General features: G+C 44.2%; 1 protein-coding gene across 1 annotated transcript in view; it reads left to right on the plus strand.

Moving 5' to 3' along the window:
- The window catches only part of LOC139422898 (lysine-specific demethylase 2B-like), a 41,274-nt gene extending 27,967 nt beyond the window's left edge, over nucleotides 1-13,307 (plus strand). Inside the window, exons 13-21 of the mRNA XM_071174355.1 lie at nucleotides 4,554-4,790; nucleotides 4,918-5,061; nucleotides 7,492-7,578; nucleotides 7,745-8,068; nucleotides 8,378-9,441; nucleotides 10,414-10,577; nucleotides 11,277-11,438; nucleotides 11,720-11,938; nucleotides 12,613-13,307. Of these exons, the coding sequence (XP_071030456.1) occupies nucleotides 4,554-4,790; nucleotides 4,918-5,061; nucleotides 7,492-7,578; nucleotides 7,745-8,068; nucleotides 8,378-9,441; nucleotides 10,414-10,577; nucleotides 11,277-11,438; nucleotides 11,720-11,938; nucleotides 12,613-12,794 (2,583 nt within the window). The 3' untranslated portion in view covers nucleotides 12,795-13,307. The remainder of the gene's footprint in view (nucleotides 1-4,553; nucleotides 4,791-4,917; nucleotides 5,062-7,491; nucleotides 7,579-7,744; nucleotides 8,069-8,377; nucleotides 9,442-10,413; nucleotides 10,578-11,276; nucleotides 11,439-11,719; nucleotides 11,939-12,612) is intronic.
- Nucleotides 13,308-17,533: the final 4,226 nt, after the last annotated feature.

The raw sequence follows: 17,533 nt of genomic DNA on the forward strand, positions 1-17,533 counted from the left end.
GTGGTATGACTTAAAGATTGCTGTACACCAGTGGAACCCATCCAACTTGATTGAGCTGGGGCAGTTTTGCCTTGAAGAATGGGCAAAAATCCCAGTGGCTAGATGTGCCAAGCTTATAGAGGCATACCCGAAGAGACTTTCAGCTGTAATTGCTACAAAAGGTGGCTCGACAAAGTATTGACTTTGGGTGGGGGGTGAATAGTTATGCACGCTCAAGTTTTCAGTTTTTTTTTGTGTAAATCAAATAATACAAACCCCCAAGAAATCTATTTTAATTCCAGGTTGTAAGGCAACAAAATAGGAAAAATGTCAAGGGGGGTGAATACTTTAGCATGCCACTGTATAAAAATAAAAAAAAATCATCTTTGAGAACTAACTCACCAAAATAAAAGCTAGGGGGAAAAAAATAATACATTCGGGATTATTTATTTTATGTTTGAGCATAACACAGCATTAGCCATGGCAAAATGCATAGAATTGCATGAAATTTGGAACTGCACATTTTTCTCATCTCCACGGCAGGATGTTAAATTGCAGGGAATTTGCAACATTTTCTCTCCGCTCCATGTGTAGAATTGCAGGTAATTGGCTTAAAATGCAAACATTACTCTGCACCGCCAAGATTGGGGGCCTCAAATGTTCTTGCACATGAACCGGACCGAATTCGGCTTTGTCGATGTGCCGACCATGGCATTGCCACATCCCCCTGCCACACCCACCTTTTTGATCCAGAAAAATATTTGAACGTGTATGTGTGTGTGTGTGTGTGTGTGTGTGTTTTATGAGCAGCACATACAACGTTGTCTCAGCGTTGGCTCAGAGCCAGAAATAAGAGGGGAAAATAAACACTCTCAGGAAGAAATAATCTCAATAATGGAAAATGCTCCACATCAAAGCAGCCCCTCTCCCCTACCCTCCATCTCTCACTGCCTTCAATTTAATTTTACAGCATATTTAAACTTGTGCCCTCTCGTTGTTACGTAAAAGTGTTAGTGTTTTGGCATACAATGTTGCTAGGGAAACATGGAAATACTTTCAAACCAAGCTTTTAAGATGTTTGAGTGCAGATGATTTGAGTTAGAAAAATTGCATGTTCTCACTTGAGTGTGGTCAGATGTTGATGACTTCAAATTGTATTAGTCACATGCGCCGAATTCAACGAGCCCCTAACCAACAATGCAGTTAAAAAAATAAGAATAAGAAATAAAAGTAATAAGTAATTAAAGAGCAGCAGTAAAATAACAATAGTGAGACTATATACAGGGGTGTACCGGTACAGAGTCAATGTGTGGGGGCACCGGTTAGTCAAGGTAGTTGAGGTAATATGTACATGTAGGTAGAGTTATTAAAGTGACTATGCATAGATGATAACAACAGAGAGTAGCAGCGGCGTAAGGGGGGGGTGCAATGCAAATAGTCTGGGTAGCCATTTGATTAGATGTTAAGGAATCTTATGGCTTGGGGGTAGAAGCTGTTTAGATGCATCTGGGACCTAGATGTGGCGCTATGGTACCGCTTGCCGTGCTGTAGCAGAGAGAACATTGTACGACTAGTGTGGCTGGAGTCTTTGGCAATTTTTAGGGCCTTCCTCTGACACCGCCTGGTATAGAGGTCCTGGATGGCAGGAAGCTTTGCCTCAGTGATGTACTAGGCCGTACGCACTACCCTCTGTATTGGTGGCCAAGCAGTTGCCATACCAGGCAGTGATGCAACCAGTCAGGATGCTCTCGATGGTGTAGCTGTAGAACCTTTTGAGGATCTGAGGACCCATGCAAAATCTTTTCAGTCTCCTGAGGGGGAATATGTTTTGTCGTGCCCTCTTCACGACTGTCTTGGGTGCTTCCTTGGACCATGTTAGTTTGTTGGTGATGTTGACACCAATTAACTTGAAGCTGATCACGTTGAGGGAGAGGTTGTTTGCACCACACGACCAGGTCTCTGACCACCTCCCTATAGGCTGTCTCGTCGTTGTCGGTGACCAGGCCTACCACTGTTGTCATCGACAAACTTAATGATGGTGTTGGAGTTGTGCCTGGCCGTGGAGTCATGAGTGAACAGGGAGAACAGGAGGGGACTGACCATTCACCCCTGAGGGGCCCCTGTGTTGAGAATCAATGTGGCGGATGTGTTGCTATCTACCCTTACCACATGGGGGCTGCCCGTCAGGAAGTCCAGGATCCAGTTGCAGAGGGAGGTGTTTAGTCCCAGGATCCTTAGCTTATTGATGAGCTTTGAGGGCACTATGGTGTTGAACGCTGAGCTGTAGTCAATGAATAGCATTCTCACATAGGTGTTTCTTTTGTTCAGGTGGGAAAGGGCATTGTGGAGTGCAGTAGAGATTGCATCATCAGTTAGGATGGTATGCAAATTGGAGAGGGTCTATTGTTTCTGAGATAATGGTGTTGCGGTGAGCCATGACCAGTCTTTCAAAACACTTCATGGCTACAGACGTGAGTGCTACGGGTTGGTAGCCATTTATGCAGGATTCCTTAGTGTTCTTGGGCACAGGGACGATGGTGGTCTGCTTGAAACATGTTGGTATTACAGACTCGGACAGGGAGAGGTTGAAAATGTCAGTGAAGACACTTACCAGTTGGTCAATGCATGCTCGCAGTACACATTCTGGTAATCCGTCTGGCCCTTTTGACCTGTTTTAAAGGTCTTACTCACATCAGCTGCGGAGAGCGTGATCACACAGTCTAACGGAACAGCTGATGCTCTCATGCATGTTTCGGTGTTATTTGCCTCGAAGCGAGCATAGAGGTAGTTTAGCTCGTCTGGTAGGCTCGTGTCACTGGGAAGCTCTCGGGTGTGCTTCCCTTTGTAGTCTGTAATGGTTTGCAAGCCCTGCCATATCTGACAAGCGTCAGAGCCGGTATAGTATGATTAGATCTTAGTCCTGTATTGACGCTTTGCCTGTTTGATGGTTCATCGGGGGGCATAGCGGGATTTCTTATAAGCTTCCGGGTTAGATTCCCACTCCTTGAAAGCGGCAGCTCTAGCCTTTAGCTCAGTGCGAATGTTGCTTGTAATTCATGGCTTCTGGTTGTGGTATGTCACTGTGGGGACGACGTCATCAATGCATTTATTGATGAAGCCAATGACTAATGTGGTGTACTCCTCAATGCCATCGGAGGAATCCCGGAACATATTCCAGTCTGTGCTAGCAAAACAGTCATGTAGCTTAGCATCTGCTTCATCTGACCCATTTTTTATTGATTAAGTCACTGGTGCTTCCTGCAGGAATCAGGATAGATTTACGGTCAGATTTGCCAAATGAAGGGCGAGGGAGAGCATTGTATGCGTCTCTGTGAGTGGAGTAAAGGTGGTCCAGAGGTGTTGAATTTATTTATTTAAATAAAAAAAACATCTTCCTCTGTTTGCACATTTAACATGCTGATAGAAATTTGGTAAGACTGATTTAAGTTTTCCTGCATTAAAGTCCCCAACTACTACGAGCACCGCCTCAGAATACATGGCAGAATACAGCTCATTCAGTGCGGTCTTAGTACCAGCCATCGCTATCAAAGAGTCTTTTGGCAACAGCAATTAGCTGCTAGGGCATTTACCATGAAGATATTAACTTTGTCTGTTAGCTTGCTAACGGACGTATGTACATTTTTGTAATATAATGTCTGTGGTGGTATGTAGACCACTACGAAAAATACAGATGGACTCTCTAGGTAGGTAGCGTGGTGTATAGCTTATCAGGAGATGCTCTACCTCAGGTGAGCAAAACTTTGAGACTTCCCTAGATATCGTTCACCAGCTGTTATTTACAAAAATACATAGTCCGCCGACCATTGTCTTACCAGACGCCGCTGTTCTATCCTGCCGATACAGTGTAGAACCAGCCAGCTGTATGTTGATAATGTTCTCGTTCAGCCATGACTCCATGAAGCATAAGATATTACAGTTTTGAATGTTGGTAGTTTATTCTTCCGTGTAGGTCATTGATTTTATTTTTCAAAGATCGCACATTTGCTAGCAGAATGGAAGGCAATGGGGTTTATTAGATCGCTAATGAATTCTCAGAAGGCAGCCCGCCCTCTGGCTCCTTTTTCTCTGCATTCTCTTCACTCAAATGACAGGGATCTAGGCCTGATCCCATGGTTCTTTGTTTTCCGTAGTAGATGGTTAGACCAGCGAACTAGGTATCACAGGTCATAATAAAAGCTCTGCTTGTGGCGCAGAACTTAATTGGTCAACTGCTGGGATTGATTAGATGAGTCAATTCACCTGGTTTCCCTAAACAGCTGCCAATTCCGGGGTCAATATGACAGCAAATACTGCAACACCCTGCAGACTTGATCCTGTATTACGAAGCCTTTTAGAGTAGGACTGTTGATCAAGTGTCAGTCTTTTTGATCATAATGAATTGGGAGTATTGGGACTGATTGGGACCTGATTCTAGATGAGCACTCCTACTCTGATATTCTTTGTGAATATAGGCCCAGATCCATCTGTCTATACTAGACCTTGCTTTCTTGCTTTTTGGGTTGTTGTACTATAAAGATACCTGACTCTCCTACCTCTTCCTCTTCTCCATTCAGCAGCAGAGACCTCCCAACAGGCCCAAACCCAAAATGGCGGCCTCGTCTCCTGCGCCTGCGGTCAAGCTGTCGGCCAGCCGGAGCACGTCTGGGGCCCGGAGAAGAAGGACGCGATGTCGGAAGTGTGAGGCGTGCCTGAGGACAGAGTGTGGAGAATGCCACTTCTGTAAAGACATGAAGAAGTTTGGAGGGCCGGGTCGCATGAAACAGTCCTGCATCATGAGGCAGTGTATCGCGGTAGGCCTCATACTAACCTGCAGAGTATTTGGACATTCTTTGTATGTGTGTGGACATTTTATCTGGTGACTATGTGCAGAGGGGGAGTTTCTAATATACTAATGTGGTGTTTGTTTGTTGTCTCCAGCCTGTCCTGCCCCACACTGCGGTGTGTCTGGTGTGTGGGGAGGCAGGGAAGGAAGACACGGTGGAGGAAGAGGAGGACAAATTTAACCTCATGCTCATGGAGTGCTCCATCTGCAATGAGATAGTCCATCCCCTCTGCCTAAAGGTAAACTGCTCAAGACAGTATGCTGTTAATGAGCATCTTATCTGTTTGATTTAATTGATTCAGTGTGAGCACTTACATTATTAGGGGTTCACAGCAAAGCCGTGGCGCAGTTATAAGCAGTCTCACTTAAACTCCCATATCCGCTGCTCCGTTTGCCATTTGTTTACGGTACAGCCTTATTCTAAAACGGATTACATGTTGTTGTTTTTTCTCAATCTACACACAATACCACATAATGACAAAGCAAAAACAGGTTTTTAGAAATGTTTTCAAATGTATGAGGAAAAAAACGGATATCACATTGACATAAGTATTCAGACCCTTTACTCAGTACTTTATTGAAGCTCCTTTGGCAGTGATTACAGCCTCGAGTCTTCTTGAGTATGATGCTACAAGCTTGGCACACCCTTCTTCACTGCAGATCCTCTCAAGCTCTGTCAGGTTAGATAGGGAGCGTCGCTGCACAGCTATTTTCAGGTCTCTCCAGAGATGTTCAAATGGGTTCAAGTCCGGACTCTGGCTGGGCCACTGAAGGACAAGGAGACTTGTCCCGAAGCCACTCCTACATTGTCTTGGCTGTGTGCTTAGAGTTATTGTCCTGTTGGAAGGTGAACCTTCGCCCCAGTCTGATGTCCTGAGCGCTCTGGAGCAGGTTTTCATCAAGGATCTCTGTCCTTTGCACCGTTCATCTTTCCCTTGATCCTGACTAGTCAGTCTCCCAGTCCCCGCCACTGAAAAACATCTCCACAGCATGATGCTGCCACCACCATGTTTCACCGTAGGGATGGTGCCAGGTTTCCTCCAGACGTGACGCTTGGCGTTCCGTCCAAAGATTTCAATCTTGGTTTCATCAGACCAGAGAATCTAAATCTTGTTTCTCATGGTCTTGAGAGTTCTTTAGGTGCCTTTTACTGAGGAGTGGCTTCCATCTGGCCACTCTACCATAAAGGCCTGATTGGTGGAGTGCTGCAGAGATGGTTGTCCTTCTGGAAGGTATTCCCATCTCCACAAAGGAACTAGAGCTCTGTCAAAGTGACCATCAGGTTCTTGGTCACCTCCGTGAACAAGGCCCTTCTCCCCCGACTGCTCAATTAGGCCAGGTGGCCAGCTCTAGGAAGAGTCTTGGTGGTTCCAATCTTCTTCCATTTAAGAATGACCACTGTGTTCTTGGGGACCTACAATGCTGCAGAAATGTTTTGGTATCCTTCTCCAGATCTGTGCCTCGATACAATTCTGTCTCGGAGCTCTACGGACAATTCCTTCGACCTCATGGCTTGGTATTTGCTCTGACATGCACTATCAACTGTGGGACCTCATATAGACAGGGAATTGCCATTCCAAATCATGTCCAATCAATACATTTACCACAGGTGGATTCCGATCAAGTTGTAGAAACATCTCAAGGATGATCAATGGAAACAGGATTAACCTTGAGAAAAGCTAAGGGTTTAGTTAAGAGATGGCTGAGTTATTGATAAATCAGGAAATGCTGATTTCATGTGTCAATTTTAAATCCTTTGTAAATCCTGTGTAATGTCATCAAAGACATTACATTGATGAACCATGTTAAGTTTGGCATTGATATCTTAACAAATAAGCAAACTAACAATTCACTTGTTTAACTATGTATTGCTACAACTTAAAATAATCAGAACTAATCTTCTCATTGACAAAAGCCAGATTCACTCCACATTTGGTTGTTGGACTCATCACAATGATCCATCAATGTTCGCCAGTAGATGCATATTAGCACATATATAAAATATGCCAAAATACTTAAAAAAAAATCTTCTTCTCATGTGCCATAGGACCAAATGACACCACATTTGGTCCTGATCAGTAAAAGATGGCTGAGTTATTGACAAATCAAAATCAGATTTTAAGTACTCATTTAACCCACTGTAAATCCACATTTTAACAGTGGCCTATCGACTTGAAACTTGTCATTGTTATCATGGACGTCCTTAAGATGTACCATGCTGAATTTGGTATTGATATATTTTTTTTAAACCAAGAAACATATTAACAACTCACTCTTTGCGTATGTAACGCTAATGATTTTGTATTTAGTGCATATAAAGGAAGATACAGTAGTTCCTACATGATAGTGCTTGCTTTGTTATCCAACTGATCTTGTGTTCCTTTTGTCACACTGTGAACCCTGTTTATTGCTGCTCGTAGCTATATTTTTCACCCCCCAAAAATATGAGGGTCTAAGTTGTGGTCAATTTGCAGTGTACATATTATCATAATTATGTTCCGGCCCCCCATCATCCGCTCCGACAAAAATTGGTCCGCAGATTAATCTAGTTGCCTTCCCCTTCTATAAAGGACTTATTCTGCTAATGATAGCTTTGTTTCGTACTTTATCACTTTTACTTGTGCTTCCTATCACATTCACCCACTCACTACTTGTGCTCTCTTGTTCAGGTGAAGAATTCTGGTGGAGTTGTAAATGAAGAGTTGCCAAACTGCTGGGAGTGTCCAAAATGCAACCATGCAGGGAAGACCGGGAAAGTAAGCATCTATGTGGTTGTGGAAATTAATGTTCTAGGCAGAATATCTACGCTCTGCACTGTTCAATAAATCACTTTCATTATTAAAAAGACTTGAATTGTCTGGAAACAAATAGGCAAAAGGTATAAAGTTGTCTTCCCTTGTTTCTTCCCTTTTGGCTGTCAAGCAAAAAAGAGGACCAGGATTCAAGTACGCGTCCAACCTTCCCGGGTCGCTACTGAAGGACTCGCGATTAAACCGTGACGTTAAGGAAGAGTCTGACCTGCCCAGTGTGCCAACATCACCCACTGCAGTGAAGAGGAAGGCAGAGCGTGATGACACCCCCAAGAGGAAAGCAGAGGAATATCCTCCTCTGAAGAAACGTTCTCCCATGTTGTCTCTGGGCGGGCTACCTCATCCCCGACCCAGGCCTGAGGACAACCCTCTGAGGAAGAAGAGGAAGCTGTTCGACATCAAAGATGAGGACGAGCCTCCTGTTGTCAAGAAAAAGGTCATTTATCCAGCAGGCTTTAGGCTGGCCATGGATAATTCTTTTTATATTGACTGTCTTTACTGAGCATTCCTCTTGATTTGATAAGAGACAGATTTGGTAAGGCCCAGAGTTTATTTTGTCAAGATTCTATTACCAAACATTAACCCTTTTGATTTGAGAATTTGTAGTCCACTTACTTGTCAAACACAGTTTGGAGAAAAATATATGATAAATAAGGTCTTTATAAAAATGCAAATTAAAACTGTAAAGATGATTATGACAAATTAATGTCAGAGTAATTGATATGCTCCCCATGTTCCCTTACAGAAGAAGCCCCCAAAACCTGATGACAACTTCACCTCCAAGCTGTTACGGCCCATCAAGCAAGAGAAAGTTGATGAGGACGAAGACCATGATGATGACAGATACACAGGGGACAGGGTTGCAGCTAAAGGGAAAAGAGAAGAGGAGGAAGATAAGGAGGATGATGATGAGGAGGAAGAAGAGGAGAAAGATGGTGTAGAGGACAGTAAAGACGGTAAAGTAAAGACTATGCTGAGTCCACTGCTACGGACGTCTGCAGCCAGAGAGAGTGACCAGTCCTGCTCCAGCTCTCCCCGGGCAGGGCCCAGCAGTGAGGGGGGCGATGCCCCAGACAAGACACTTGGCCAGCTGAAGGCACACCAGCGACGCCGCCTACCCAACAAAGAGCTGAGCAAGGAGCTGAGCAAAGAGCTCAACCTGGAGATCCAGAAGACCGAGGACTGCTTGGCCAATCAGAACCGCAGACCACTGAAGGGGGAGAACAGCCCAACCAATAACAACCGTCGACCACTGAAGACTGAGGACTCCTCTATCAATCAGAACCGCAGACCACTAAAAACAGAGGACTCCCCCACCAATCATAACCGCAGGCCAATTAAGACAGAGGATGGCCTATCCAATCACAACTGTCGACCATTGAAGACAGAGGACTGCTTGGCCAATCAGAACCACAGGCCAATGAAGACGGAGCCTGAGAGTGACGGGGAGGAGCCTAAGCCCAAACGGCCACTTGACAACGGCAGCAGTGACCTCGGAGACTGGCTCCACCCCAGGGGGCGGGAGGTGAATGGGACGCCCCGCCAGCTCTCGCCCCTGGGGTGGAACCGCAGCCCTCCGATCACACCTATTTGCCCACGCCCCCCTCCCTGCCACTCACCGCCCAAGTGTGTACAAATGGAGCGTCACGTGATCCGGCCGCCTCCCATCAGCCCCCCACCAGACAGACTTCCCCTGGATGACGGACAGGCCCACGTGATGCGCAGGGAGGTGTGGATGGTCGTGTTCAGCCACCTCGCACACCGAGACCTGTGTGTCTGCATGCGTGTCTGCAAGACCTGGAACAGATGGTGAGCTGTAGCTATCGGAGGTCGTGTCTACACTTGACAATTACATGCAACTTCTGCTATCAGAATACGAAGATCGCATGGGTCTAGACGCACAAAAGTCACTTTGGTCTGATTCTGTTCAGATCTGTCTGACCACTTCAGGAGGTGGTCAGGGATGCTTTTGTGCGGATTTGTCCTCAATCTAGATGCAATCAGGCTACCAAAAGCGCATACAGTGGACGACGTCATCAGTGTCTAGAAAACTTTTGGGACCGAAAGGCACTTTTATATTTATTTATAAAGCCCTTCTTACATCAGCTGATATCTCAAAGTGCTGTACCGAAACCCAGCCTAAAACCCCAAACAGCAAGCAATGCAGGTGTAGAAGCACGGTGGCTAGGAAAAACTCCCTAGAAAGGCCATCATTATAACATTGAAGGAAATGCGTTCCTAGCGTGTGAGGATCGTGTTTGCTGGCCTCATAAATGCTTTTGTTTGGCTAGAGTTATGCAATCCCTTCAGCATTGCTTGCTAGCTACAGAGGTTAGCTGGCTACTTAGCTATACAGTAGTTAGCTACTGCCATCTGTTGTTGTTGTTATCAAATTTAGCTTATTCCACCATTTGTAAAATGCACACTGGCATTTGATTATAGTGCAGGAACGGACACAATGTGGACACATTTAAATGTAGACTCGTGACGTGTTCGGAATTCCATGATCAGAACTCCATTATCAGAATAGTAAAGCTGCATGAACTGTCATGTCCAGACAGGGCCTGATAGACCAAAGTGTCTGATACGAAGTTGGACAAGTCAATCTTGTGAATAGTGGGTTGTGTTTTTCAAAGTGGCCCTTGTTTATTGGAAAGACCATATGAACACTGAGCTGTAAGGCTCTCTAGCCTTGAGCTCTCATCTCAAGTGTAGTCTTTCCACAGCTGTAGATATGGTGACTGTGTGATCTTGTAGTTACCTTCGTCCCTACCTCCCCAGGTGCTGTGATAAGAGACTGTGGACGCAGATCGATCTGAACCGCTGTAAGTCAATCACTCCCCTCATGCTGAGTGGCATCATCCGCAGACAGCCTGTGGCTCTGGACCTCAGCTGGACCAACATCTCCAAGAAGCAGCTCAGCTGGCTCATCAATAGACTGCCAGGTATATTAAACACCAGCCAGCAGTGTTGTAACTGAGGCAATGTGCATATCCCTCTGTGGCTTTATAATAGAACGGTCTACAGTATACAGTATACACCTAGCCATTATACTGTGTCTCTGTCCATGGCTCTGGGTACACACTGCAAACCTGATGTCACCACTGCAGCCTGTTACTGTGCTTCTCTGTACTGAGAGCATTGATAGGAACGTATTTAATGTGACTAGTTTGGTGATAATGTAACGCTGTCTTTGTTTCCTTGGTTGGGTGAGCTGGAAGTTTCAGAGAATGCTGCCGTATGGCTGCGACTCTACTCCATAATAATGGTATCCCCAGGGGTTCCTCAGTGTTTCTGACGATTGGCTTTGTTTCTTCTTAGAATTAATTATGCGGCGACTGTAATTACATTTACATAGTGATGGTTTTTGTTTGCTTGATTTTGCACCCTCAGGTTAATGAACTGTTGGAGACTATTAAGATCCCCCCCCCAAAGGATTGAACGGGGCAGCAAATAATGTTACACGTTTTGAGTTACTTAATTAGGACTGACTTAGTCCAAGGGAGGCAAACCCAATTCTGTATTATTATGGCGTTTTGGTTTCGGTCATTTTGACAGTGCTAGGGTGTGTTTAGTAGGAATTGAGAGAGCGAGCAATGTCGTTGAGTTTGACCCCTCTTAACCCCTGACTGTTGTCCCTGCAGGTCTGCGGATGCTGCTGCTCTCAGGCTGCTCCTGGGTGGCTGTGTCTGCCCTCTGCACCGCCAGCTGCCCGCTGCTGCGGACCCTGGACGTCCAGTGGGTAGAGGGTCTCAAAGACGCCCAGATGAGGGATCTGCTCTCACCCCCCACAGACAACAGACCAGGTAGGTTTTCGCCATCCTGCACTGTGTTAGTGACCATCTGGACACATGGTGTGAAGTATTGAACAGTATGTCAATCTGCTTTGCAGTCCAGTCAGGCTGCTGCAGCCCATCCATGTCAGGTCTTGCTGTGCTCTCTGCTGAATGTTTGTGTCGGTCTTTATAGCCACACAGCTGGAAAAGCTTGCATTCGATTTTGCTCCTAGTAGAAGTAAAGAAGCTTTAAAAAAAGAAGAAAATGAACTTGACAAGCATTCAATCTTTGTCTCTCTCTCCCTCCCTAGGTCAGCTGGACAACAGGAGTAAGCTGCGAAATGTGGTGGACCTGCGTCTGGCCGGGCTGGACATCACGGACACCTCTCTGCGCCTCCTCATCCGCTACATGCCCCAGCTGACCAGACTGGACCTGAGCTACTGCAACCATGTCACTGACCAGTCAGTCAACATCCTGACCGCTGCAGGGACCACCACCAGAGACTCGCTCACTGACATCAACCTCTCCGGTAGGGGCATACAAGGCCATGTCACAATGCCTATTATCACTATAGACATTGGCCATGTCAGAATGTCTCTACTAAAAGTAATCACTTCTAACAGTACTATTCACTATTTAGAACATACTGGTGACAATCCGGACATGGCCATTGACCTCTCATTGCAAAGTTCATTCATTGCTTCATAGGTCTTATTGAATAACAAATGTTCCCTACTGAGATGAATGTGTGCCTCGTAAAGTCATATCACGACCCCATAAACACCAGTATAAAGTATGAATAGCTTTAATTGTCTCTATTTCTGATGCACAGTTGGAGCCATGGGGTGGAGTAAAACTAGGCTCCATTCCAAACACCATAACTGAAGTACCCCCATGGTTCTCCTCTCCCTGAGTAGTGCTGTTAAAGGTTGGGTCAATGTGGGACAGACAGACAGGGCACCACTGTTTTCTAATTATCCACTGTCAGTCACTGTTAATGGGGGAAGCCGTCACCCATTGACTGCACTCAATATGCTCATGACGATGGTGAGGTTTTGGTTGGAGCCTTTATTCTAGAAAACAAATTACTGTTATGGCCAAGTATGTAGGAGGCACCTATCTATGTGTATTAACTGAAGATGATGAATGGTCTCATATTACAACAACCTAATACTGTATCTTCCTCCTCCCTAATCTCTGCAGTGTGCAACAGAGTCACGGACCAGTCCCTGACTTACTTCAAGCGCTGTGGAAGCATCTGTCATATTGACTTGCGATACTGCAAGCAGGTGACCAAAGAGGGCTGCGAGCAATTCATTGCTGAGATGTCAGTGAGTGTACAGTTTGAACTAGTAGAGGAGAAACTACTGCTGAAACTCAGCTAGTGGACAAACAGCAGGTTGACGAAGACTGTACTGTATGCACTGGCTAGCTAGGAAACTCGTCAGAATAAGGAACTGACAAGGGTGATGTTATCACCATGGAGACGGTGTTGTATTTCACGCACCTCGGTGCAAAAAAACAACGGCATAAGACATTTTCAAAGTGACTGTTGCCCTGATACTCATTGAATGGCTCTTGTGCTGCTGAAGCAAGAATGTTTTCCAAAAACAGGATGTTCAACATGTAAGGCAGGACACCTGGCTGTACTGGAAATTTGACAGAGCATGTTTTTTTTTTTTCTTCCTTTGTCTTTGCTAAGATATTGAAGTATTTAATTTTTTCTTTCTGCAAGTGAACTCTATACATACATACATACATACATACATACATACATACATACATACATACAGTGGGGCAAAAAAGTATTTAGTCAGCCACCAATTGTGCAAGTTCTCCCACTTAAAAAGATGAGAGAGGCCTGTAATTGTCATCATAGGTACACTTCAACTATGACAGACAAAAAAAATACAGAATATCACATTGTAGGATTTTTAAATGAATTTATTTGCAAATTATGGTGGAAAATAAGTATTTTCAGCTACAAACAAGCAAGATTTCTGGCTCTCACAGACTTGTAACTTCCTCTTTAAGAGGCTCCTCTGTCCTCCACTCGTTACCTGTATTAATGGCACCTGTTTGAACTTGTTATCAGTATAAAAGACACCTGTCCACAACCTCAAACAAACAGTCACACTCCAAACTCTACTATGGCCAAGACCAAAGAGCTGTCAAAGGACACCAGAAACAAAATTGTAGACCTGCACCAGGCTGGGAAGACTGAATCTGCAATAGGTAAGCAGCTTGGTTTGAAGAAATCAACTGTGGGAGCAATTATTAGGAAATGGAAGACATACAAGACCACTGATAATCTCCCTCGATCTGGGGCTCCACGCAAGATCTCACCCCGTGGGGTCAAAATGATCACAAGAACGGTGAGCAAAAATCCCAGAACTACACAGGGGGACCTAGTGAATGACCTGCAGAGAGCTGGGACCAAAGTAACAAAGCCTACCATCAGTAACACACTACGCCGCCAGGGACTCAAATCCTGCAGTGCCAGACGTGTCCCCCTGCTTAAGCCAGTACATGTCCAGGCCCATCTGAAGTTTGCTAGAGAGCATTTGGATGATCCAGAAGAAGATTGGGAGAATGTCATATGGTCAGATGAAACCAAAATATAACTTTTTGGATAAAACTCAACTCGTCGTGTTTGGAGGACAAAGAATGCTGAGTTGCATCCAAAGAACACCATACCTACTGTGAAGCATGGGGGTGGAAACATCATGCTTTGGGGCTGTTTTTCTGCAAAGGGACCAGGACGACTGATCTGTGTAAAGGAAAGAATGAATGGGGCCATGTATCGTGAGATTTTGAGTGAAAACCTCCTTCCATCAGCAATGGATTTTCTGGATTTTTTTTCTCATTTTGTCTGTCATAATTGAAGTGTACCTATGATGAAAATTACAGGCCTCTCTCATCTTTTTAAGTGGGAGAACTTGCACAATTGGTGGCTGACTAAATACTTTTTTGCCCCACTGTACGTACGTACGTACATACATACATACATACATACATACATACATACATACATACAGTTGAAGTCGGAAGTTTACATACACCTTAGCCAAATACATTTAAACTCAGTTTTTCACAATTCCTGACATTTAATCCTAGTAATAATTCCATGTTTTAGGTCAGTTAGGATCACCACTTTATTTTAAGAATGTGAAATGTCAGAATAATAGTCGAGAGAATGATTTATGTCAGCTTTTATTTCTTTCATAACATTCCCAGTGGGTCAGAAGTTTACATACACTCAATTAGTATTTGGTAGCTTTGCCTTTAAATTGTTTAACTTGGGTCAAATGTTTCAGGTAGCCTTACACAAGCTTCCCACAATAAGTTGGGTGAATTTTGTCCTGTTCCTCCTGACAGAGCTGGTGTGACTGAGTCAGGTTTGTAGGCCTCCTTGCTCGCACACACTTTTTCAGTTCTGCCCACACATTTTTTATAGGCTTGAGGTCAGGGCTTTGTGATGGCCACTCCAATACCTTGACTTTGTTGTCCTTAAGCCATTTTGCCACAACTTTGGAAGTATACTTGGGGTCATTGTCCATTTGGAAGATGCCTTTGCGACTAAGCTTTAACTTCCTGACTGATGTCTTGAGATGTTGCTTCAATATATCCACATGCTTTTCCCACCTCATGACGCCATCTATTTTGCGATGTGCACCAGTCCCTTCTGCAGCAAAACACCCACACAACATGATGCTGCCACTCTTGTGGTTCACGGTTGGGATTCTTCAGCTTGCAAGCCTCCCACTTTTTCCTCCAAACATAACGATGGTCATTATGGCCAATCGGTTCTATTTTTGTTTCATCAGACCAGAGGACATTTCTCCAAAAAGTACGATCTTTGTCCCCATGTGCAGTTGCAAACCATAGTCTGGCTTTTTTATGGCGGTTTTGGAGCAGTGGCTTCTTCCTTGCTGAGCGGCCTTTCAGGTTATGTCGATATAGGACTCGTTTTACTGTGGATATAGATATTTTTGTTGCTGTTTCCTCCAGCATCTTCACAAGGTCCTTTGCTGTTGTTCTGGGATTGATTGGCACTTTTCGCACCAAAGTACGTTCATCTCTAGGTGATAGAACGCATCTCCTTCCTGAGCGGTATGCCGGCTGCATGGTCCCATGGTGTTTATACTCACATACTATTGTTTGTACAGATGAACGTGGTACCTTCAGGCCTTTGGAAATTGCTCCCAAGGATGAACCAGACTTGTGGAGGTCTACAATTTATTTTCTGAGGTCTTGGCTGATTTCTTTTGATTTTCCCATGATGTCAAGCAAAGAGGCACTGTGTTTGAAGGTAGGCCTTGAAATACATCCACAGGTACACCTCCAATTGACTCAAATTATATCAATTAGCCTATTAGAAGCTTCTAAAGCCATGACATCCTTTTCTGGAATGTTCCAAGCTTCTGACTCACTGGATTTGTGATACAGTGAATTATAAGTGAAATAATCTGTCTGTAAACAATTGTTGGAAAAATGACTTGTATCATGCACAAAGTAGATGTCCTAACCGACTTGCCAAAACTACAGTTTATTAAAAAGACATTTGTGGAGTAGTTGAAAAACGAGTTTTAATGACTCCAACCTAAGTTTGGGGTCATTTAAAAATGTCCTTATTTTTTTAAAGAAAATCTTTTTTTTTTTTGTCCGTTTAAAATAACATCAAATTGATCAGAAATGCAGTGTAGACAGTGTTAATGTTGTAAATGACTATTGTAGCTGGAAACGGCTGATTTTTTATGGAATATCTACATAGGCGTACAGAGAACCATTATCAGCAACCATCACTCCTGTGTTCCAATGGCACGTTGTGTTAGCTAATCCAAGTTTAGAATTGTAAAAGGCTAATTGATCATTAGAAAACCCTTATGGAATTATGTTAACACAGCTGAAAACTGTTGTGCTGATTTAAAGAAGAAATACAACTGAGCAAGAGGACAAGTACATAAGAATGTCTAGGTTGTGAAACAGACGCCTCACACGTCCTCAACTGGCAGCTTCATTAAATAGTACCCGCAAAACATCGTCAACAGTGAAGAGGCGACTCCAGGATGCTGGCCTTCTTGGCAGAGTTGCAAAGAAAAAGCCATATCTCAGACTGGCCAATAAAAAAAGAAGGTTAAGATGGGCAACAGATCACAGACACTGGACAGAGGAACTCTGCCTAGAAGACCAGTATCCCGGAGTCGACTCTTCACTGTTGACGTTGAGACTGGTGTTTTTTAAAAACAAGGACATTTTTAAGTGACCCCAAACTTTTGAACGGTAGTGTATGTATGTACACACACACACACACACACACACACACTCTGAGTGAAAAAAACATTAGGAACACCTTCCTAATATGGAGTTGCACCATTTTGCCCTCAACAGCCTCATTACGTTGGGGACTCTACAAGGTGTCAAGTTTTCTCCAATGCTTCCTACAGTTGTGTCAAGTTGGCTAGATGTCCTTTGGGTGGTGGATCATTCTTGATACACACGGGAAACTGTTGCGTGTGAAAAACCCAGCAGTGTTGCAGTTCTTGACTCACTCAAACTGGTGTGCCTGGCTCCTATTACCGTAACCTTTTGAAAGGCACTTCAATCTTTTGTCTTCCCATTCACCCTCTGAATGGCACACATACACAATCCATGTCTCAATTGTCTCAAGGCTTAGAAATCCTTTTTTAACGGGTCTCCTCCCCTTCATCTACACTGGTTTGAAGTGGATTTAACATCACATTAATAAGGGACCATAGCTTTCACCGGGATTCACCTGGTCAGTCTGTCATGGAAAGAGCAGGTGTTCTCTTTCCACGAGGAATTATTGTTTTGGGTTAAAAACCACTCCAGGCCACTCTAGAACATCTAAAACTAGATAGATATTATAATGGGCCGATATATTTTCAAATAACTGCCTTTTTTTCTGACCTGCAAATTTGCTTTTGACGAACACATCGGTCCGAAAATAAATCTTTGCGGCTCAACGTTTCATTTTGAAAAGCTGATGTGGCCCTCGAGCCAAAATGATAGGCCACCCCTGGTGTACACAATGGTCATGTTTTTCTAATTTTGTTAATTATTTTATTTTGTTGCAGCGCACCGTTTATGCATTATACAGAAC

This window comes from Oncorhynchus clarkii, chromosome 12, assembly GCF_045791955.1.
Source record: "Oncorhynchus clarkii lewisi isolate Uvic-CL-2024 chromosome 12, UVic_Ocla_1.0, whole genome shotgun sequence".
Classification (NCBI taxonomy): Eukaryota; Metazoa; Chordata; class Actinopteri; order Salmoniformes; family Salmonidae; genus Oncorhynchus; species Oncorhynchus clarkii.